Here is a 7677-nt window from a genome sequence, read left to right as displayed (position 1 = left end):
GCCTCTGGTGGGTTAGCACAGACTATAAAATGTGCTAAATCAGAGACAAGGAAAGCTTGAAATAGCTGGTATGAGGCAGCTTGAGGGAAAGCTTGAAATAACTTGTGTGAAATAGCTTATATTTACTATTTAATACTGTTTTTGCTAAAGTTGTAGATTTCATTTCCCCTTGTTAATAATAAATAAATAAATAAATAAATAAAATTAATTTATGCAGCTAAAAGATTAGTAGGAGCATAAATCTTTTATTTGAATGAAATTCCTCCCTACTTTAATTATTGATAACATTCACAATTTATTCTGCGTCTTTTTCTCTTTACTCTTTGACAGATAAGGAAACAGAGCTGCTCTATTTCATATTTCTCCTGGCCAGCTCCTCTTTCTGATTCTCCTGCCTAAACATATAGGCAGCACTGTTTTTTAAAAAAATATACCACAAGAAAGTGGTTAAATGATTTTCCCACCCTACTAACAACCCTTTACAGTATTTTCATATGCCCATAGAAGCAATAAATTGCCCACTGAATCTCCCCTGCATCCCCATTTTGACCTCTACGAATGCGGCTGATGCAGGTAGCAGTGCTCTCAGGTACAGATGACGGTATTGTTCAGTGACATGACAATTAAATTTTAATGGGCCCATTGAAAGGAAAGCCGAGCTATTTAAATCGGTGTAGAGATTGGATTAGAAGGATTTCACACTGTGACATACAGAGCATGGAAAAACCGTCATAAAAGCTCAATTATCTCGGTTAGACACCAGTGCAAAAGCCCCCTATGATGGGCTGCACGCCCCGCTGCCTTGAGGTTTCACTCAGAAGTTGCTACATGCTTTTATTTCAGATGCTCAGATGAGGCAAGAACACCCCTAAAGCAACTTTGCGTCATCCCTTTCCACAGTTCTATTTCCTCGCAAGCGCACGGCCTCAGCCCGCTCCTGTCAGCGGCAGCCCGCGGGCGGCGCCACCCGACACCTCGCAGGCCGCAGAGCCCCCTCCCTCCCCCGCAACGGCGGCAACGGCCGGCCCCAACGGTCACCACGCGCGGCGGGGCGCGGCCAGGCAGGGCCGCCCGCGGCCCAGAGACGGGGTCGGTTCCGTTCCGCCCGCTGCCGCCCCGCCTCGCCTCTCGCCTCGCCAGCGAGATGCGAGCTCCCCCTCCCGGGTCGCGCTAGGCTCGCTGCCTCCTCGCCGAGACCCGGCGCGGCCCAGGCCCCGGGCTCGAGCAGCGCTCGCTGGGGAGGCGGCAGCGGCGCCCCTCACAGGGAGCGCGGGAGGCAGCGCGCCCTGCGAGGACGCCGCGGCGGAGGTGGCAGGGCGCTCGCTCCTGCCCCCGGCAGGGGCCTTGGGCTCCTGCCCGGCTTTCGGGCAGGTATCTGCAACGGGGGGAGAGCGGAAGCCCCCCAGTCGCGGCCCGGACTCGGCGGAGCCCAAGCCCCGGCCTGGCGTGCTGCCTCCCCGCCTCGGGCGAGGGGAGGGGAGGGAGCCGGGGCGGCACGGGGCGGCGGCACCGCATGCGCAGGACGCAGGTGCCTGCCGGCTGCGAGGAGCCGGTAGCATCGCACGCAGCCGCGCGTCCTCATGGTGCTGTGTCAGGGCGGCGAGGCTGCTGCCGCTGCTGTCTCGGCTGCCGGCGGGAAGGAGCCGGAGGTGCCGCTGAGCCAGGAGGACGATGCGGGGCTGGGGCAGCCGCAGCTGTGCCCGGCGCCCGGCGCGGAGGCGGCGGGCGCTGAAGAGCCCCGCGTTTGTGGCTGCTGCTCGGGCTTGTCCTGGCCGCGCTGCTGCAAAGCACCCGGTGAGGAGGGGGAGCCTGGCAAGCGGGGCAGGGGGCAGTGCCCTCCTGGCTGGCGCCCCGCGCCCCCGGGGTGACATTGCCGGCGGGGCGGAGGAAGAGGAAGCGGCCCCGAAGGCACCCGCGCTCCTCGCCCGCCGTGACGGGGCCCGGAGCGCGCCCGCGCTGCCGCAGGGGGCGCCCGGCACCTGGGCTGCCCGCCGGCGGCGGGGAGGATGCAGCGGCGGGGCTCCGCCGGGCGGGCGGGCGGGCGGTTCACCTGGCGGCGGCGGGGGGACCCGCGGCCCGTGCGCGGCCCTTTGGCCGCCGCTGTGCCCAGGCGGCTTCCCGGCTTCGGTAAAGCCAAGCGCCGCGGCTGTAGCAGGCTGAACTTGTGGCAGTCAGTGCTTCCTGAGAGGGGCACCAGCAGCGCGCTGGCGGTGAGCGGAGGGACTCGCGTACTCCCAGCTGCGACTGCCCTGGCAACTCTTTCTTACTTCTGTGTGAGCGCGCTCTTTAGTCTTAATCTGCGTGCTTCATTTTGACACTGGATTGTTTTGAATTGGTAAGGCCTTTAACTTACTGAGAAATATGCTACAGTGTGTTTTCCATAAGCTTAATGTGGCTTTAATAGATGCAGTCTTAAAATACTTGACTTTTGAAGTTGTGCTCCGAAGTACTGTATTATGCTAAATTTTTACATTTTAAGTAAACCTATTGAAAGTGTGTTTCCCATGTAAATATGGAATAATTGATTTTTCAGCAGAGAATAGTTAAAATAGCAGTCTTTGGTAAATGAGCTGTAGAGAGCCCCAAAGAGATAGTGTAAACTTCACTGGTGAAGAGCACTAATATCACTTCTGAGTCAAAGCTTGGAAAAAAACAATATTTGAAACCCTGTGGAATTTGCAGTTATTCACCCTGCTGTTTTTTTTTTTTTAGTAGTCTGCCTGGCTGAATGTTAATTGAGTCAATAGCTGCACTGTATGAATCATGCCCACATCTTGTCCACATGACCATGGTTAGTTCATAAGCAGGCTGGTGTGCTGCTTGTGCACACTCTTGCCTGTGCTTCTTAAGGTGTTAAGAACGGATGACCCTTTCCTGGCTCTCTTGAAGGTCTGGGTCGCCTCACCAACCTCTTTCCCCATAGGCAGTACTCTTCTGCCTCTGCTACTATTCTCAAGTTTCATGTACATGAGAAGTGTTGGGGGTTTTTTGCCCCCAGTGTATTTATTTTTCAAGTATAAAAACTCTTCATAAGAGAACATGACATTAAAATGCAGACAAAGAGGGTTTACACATAGAAAAGGGGGGGTAGTAGGATGTATTCAGCTAGGACTTAAAACAAGAGTTGTAAGATTGTTTGAAAACCTTAGATATAGAGTTGGCCAGATAATAAATTTGGAAAATCAAAGAGCTGCTGAAATACTTCTGTTTCCTCAAATGTGTTAGCCACTCAGGAAAGAGCACTTGTGTACTACTTTGACCTTTTTTATTTTTAGACTGCATGGGTTTGTTTGTTTGTTTGTTTTATCAGAAGGTATAAGTTCTTAAGTATCTTGATGGTAATTGGTTAGTGTTTGGAGGCTTAATGTTTAGTTGGGTGGGAATGTTATCTTAACCTAACTTCTTCTTAGAATACACTTTGAAATAAGAATTCTAGAGAACTGTAATTCTTGTTTTTGGTGGAAGAGCTTGTACCATTTTATTTTTAAAAGGAAATACCACACTTTCTCATTGCATTGAGTACATGCTTTGGCACTATGAGATGTTGATGGCTTAAATTCTAGTGTTATAAGATACCTTTTCTGATATGCTTGGTATATTAGGTAGTTTACAAAAGTATGAGTTCCTTCTCTTTTTCTTTGTTCCTTCAAATTCAAAGCTTCTGGGTATAACATCCTTTTAGCTTCATTTTCTTTAATTCTATTTATTTTTTCCATTTCAACACTTCTATTATTTAGATTGGCTTCCTTCTGTAGTAATCAGACAAGCTATCATGCCTGAAATAAAAGTTAATAGTTCTGTTTGTACTGTGTTCTTCCATAAGCCAGCCTGTGTTTGGGTTTGCCATTTGACTTACAGGCCACTCTGATTCCTCTTGCTTTAATATTTGAGACACTGTTGACTTTGTATTTCTTTTGCATGACTGTGTGGATTAGGACATTGTGTAATTTGTGAACATGTCTTTCTGCTCTGTTTCACAACTGGTAGATGTCCTGGACCAATGCTGGTTAGGGGCAATTTTAATAGTTGCTTGTATATAAGTGGCTGTTGCTAAATAGAAATATTTTTATCTAGTAGAAATTGCCATTCATTTTCAGCAGTAGTGTGACTGGAGTTCTGAAATTATTTTGTCTTCTGCAAACTTTAAGTTCTGGTTGGAGTTGCAAAGCCTGCTGTCTTCAAAACAGATAAAGCTAGAACCAGTGTGACACACAAGGTACCAACCCACAGTCTCAGCTCTTAGATAGCAAGAAGCAGTTTCTCAACCTTGAATGCTGATCTCCGGGAGGATCAAATGGATTGTGACAAGGTTTGTTAATTAAAAAAAAAAACTTCCTCAAAACCATATTAAGTTGCTAAGCAACTCTCAGCAGTGCCCTGCTGATTATGCTGTAGAGGATCTGTAAGGCTCACTGGCTCCCACACAGTGTAACATGAGGCATCTTTTATCAAAACAGACTGCTTCAGGAAGATGGAGTTCTCACTCCTATCTTTAGAGGGTGTAGTAGAAGAAAGAGTAACCCCCAGTATTTTATGCATACAGAAAGACAAAAAGATGGTGAGATGGTAATACCCCACTCTACTACTCAGATGGGTTCTCTTTTCTATGGTGTTCACCTCTAGTTTCAGTGCAAAGACTGTTCCTCTTCAGCAGCAAAGTTGTTTTCAAAAAGACTGCTTTCTTTGGAGACAGTGGTGAGGTCAGCAGCAGTTCACCCTCTCTGCTTTTCTTTTTTTCATAGCTGAGGGTGGAGAAGGTGGGTGGAACAAGGAAGACTATGTCGCTGAAGGGTGCCTGAGGCCATGTGGAAGCTTGAATAGAAACCATCAGGCTTAGGAACTGACTTCAGGAAGACAGTCTGATAGATGAGTGTAAACTAAGGTGAAACTTAGGTCTTCATGGAACTTTTAGGGATATCAGCACTTTACAGCAGGCAAATGATGTTTTAAAACTAAGCACTTAAAATTCTTCTGATTTAAAAAATCTATGTTTGATGCTCATTAGAAGAAGATATTTAGATTCTTACAGCAAGATAAAAAAGTTACGTAAAACTTGTGTAGCCCTAGGTCAAATTTAGGGTGTTTTGTTATACCTGATGCTTATCTTACAGCTCATGTGAGGTGCTTCCACTGTTTTTACAAATTTGTTTGTGCGCGGGCATGCTGGGCACGTGAGAAAAGGAACTAAATTGCTGCTTCCAGGCAGTAAGTTTCAGCGTTTCGTAATCTTTTCATGGACCTTTTTTGCAGTTGTATTTAGTGATCTTTGGGTGGTGGTCAGAATGATACAACACATCCTGTTAATGAATCTCCCAAACTAGAGCCTGATGCCTCCAAGAAGTAAAGCCTACTAACTGTTGTAGAACTGTGAGAAGTGTGGGGATAGTTTTGCATCAAAACTGTTCGATTTTACTTTTATCTCCTGTTTAAGGAAAAAATGGAGACCCGTGGCAGTCAATGAAACATATTCTCAAGGTATATCTGGTAAATAAATATAGTATTTGCATTTGGTTTTTTGCTTTCCTTTTCCTCTATCCCAAGCATAGCTATAAATTCATACAGCATTGCAGTATACAAAGCCATCTGAGAAATCTGGTAGGTAGCTAGGTCATTATTAACTGGAGGGGTTTTTTTAATCTGTTGCAGGAACAAAGAAGAAAGCTTCCTGTCCAGGACTTGGTCTGTTTTATACTGTACTGGCTGCCTTCCTTTTCTCGGTGACCTCTTTATTTCTAAAAAAAATAGAAGATGTGCACGCCGTAGAAGTGAGTGCATTTCGATGCGTTTTCCAAATGGCATTTGTTCTTCCTGGTTTAATATACTACAAGTAAGTGTAGCAAATGTTTGAATTAAGAGTTATTTCATAAAAATACATCCAGAATTATCACTCAAATTGAAATTTAAATCACATTGCAATATTAATTCAAACTTTAATTGAATAAATTGCATTGTTTTGGAGCAGCATCTACTACTTCTGACTAGACTAGTTGATAGTTTCTCAATACATTTCAGCAAACTGAAAATCTTTGACTCCCTGAATTGTGGAAGTTTCAACAGGGATTATATCAGATGTATTGATCTTCCATGAAGTGCTGTTATTAAAAATAAAAGGTAATTTGTAGATATTCTTCAGTTATTTTGCAAGCACAAATTTAATACCTAGAAGAATGACTCTGAATGTGATTGAGGGTTATGGAAATGAATAGGTCTGTGTGATCAGACAGTTTGAAATACTTTGACATTTGAAATGAAAAGTCTGTCATTTTGAAAGTCTATACAGTTAAATGTAATTGAATGTTGGTCACGAAATAAGCAAGATAGTAACACTAATGTGACTTTTTTCTTTCTTTCTTTCTTTTTTTTTCAGAACAGGGTTTTTGGGACCAAAAGGTAAAAGAATCTATCTTTTCTTCCGAGGATTCTTTGGCTCTAGTGCGATGGTTCTTCTCTACTATGCTTTCCAAGTAATGCCTCTAGCTGATGCCACTGTTCTAACTTTTAGCAGTCCTGTTTTTACATCATTGCTGGCTTGGATCTTTCTCAAAGAGAAATACAGTATTTGGGATCTTCTGTTTACCCTCTTCGCAATCACTGGAGTGGTCCTTATTGCCAGACCACCATTTCTTTTTGGGTCAAACATTACAGGGATTGAAGGAAATTACACAGATCATCTTAAAGGAACTATAGCAGCAATTACAAGCGCATTATCTGCAGCTTTGACTTTTGTTATACTAAGAAAGGTGGGAAAATCTGTGCATTATTTTTTGTCCATTTGGTATTATGCAGTAATTGGTTTAACTGGATGTGTTATAACATTGTTTCTTGTGAATGAATGGAGTTTACCCTATTGTGGTAAAGATAGAGTTCTTCTAATATTAATAGGTGTTCTAGGGTTAGGGGGTCAGATATTTCTTACAAAAGCATTACAGATAGAAAAAGCTGGACCTGTTGCCATAATGAGAACAATGGATGTGGTGTTTGCTTTTATTTTACAGATTCTTTTCCTTAATCATCTACCAACTTGGTGGACTGTGGGTGGTGCCCTTTGTGTAATAGCTAGTAGTTCTGGAACTGCCATTCGTAAGTGGCAACAAAGCTCAAAAAAAGCTAAACAAAATGAAATCTAACAATTCAGACACTATCTCATTACAGAAACATAAATAATCTTGAGAAATACAATATTTATTTATTTTAAATATTTCATTTATCAAATTATAGTATCCAGTTATACCCAATAAAAGTCTATTTTTCTTTTTAAAACAAAATCGAAGCTGTCTAGACAACTGATTAGGTATATGCTTTTTTGTCTCGTCTTTAGGCACGCAAGTATGAGAAGAAGATCTTTAAAAGTTGCTTGCTTCCTGTCTAAAGTGGATGATAGTTATTGGGCAAACACTTTTATTTTCCTTTAATTTTTAATCCTTCTGATTCTCCACTTAGACCTGTCTCCTGAGAAGTGGAAATCAAGGTCTTGCAGGCTAATTTCATATTATTCTGTGCTTGATTTCCAGAGGGACTGCAGTACAAAAAAATTAGACTACAATGAAGAATTACAGCCCTATAAACATCCAACTTTCATAGGACAGATAAAGCTTGCACATTTATAGACTTTCTAATATTTTTGCACAAAACAGATGCCAAATATGTAAGGATTTATTTTTGACTGAGCTCTAAATG

At 43.8% G+C, this 7677-nt stretch overlaps 1 protein-coding gene across 1 annotated transcript; it reads left to right on the top strand.

Annotated features, from left to right (window-relative positions):
- Positions 1-1580: 1580 nt before the first annotated feature.
- SLC35G1 (solute carrier family 35 member G1) lies at positions 1581-7186 on the top strand. Its single transcript, XM_067299527.1, has 3 exons — positions 1581-1794; positions 5647-5827; positions 6368-7186. The coding sequence occupies exons 1-3, from the start codon at positions 1581-1583 to the stop codon at positions 7125-7127; spliced, it is 1155 nt and encodes a 384-aa protein (XP_067155628.1). The 3' UTR covers positions 7128-7186.
- The last annotated feature ends 491 nt before the right edge of the window (positions 7187-7677 follow it).

This window comes from Apteryx mantelli, chromosome 7 (assembly GCF_036417845.1).
Source record: "Apteryx mantelli isolate bAptMan1 chromosome 7, bAptMan1.hap1, whole genome shotgun sequence".
Lineage (NCBI taxonomy): Eukaryota > Metazoa > Chordata > Aves > Apterygiformes > Apterygidae > Apteryx > Apteryx mantelli.
Note: the sequence above shows the minus strand (reverse complement) of the source record. Positions and strands in the feature narration are given on the sequence as shown.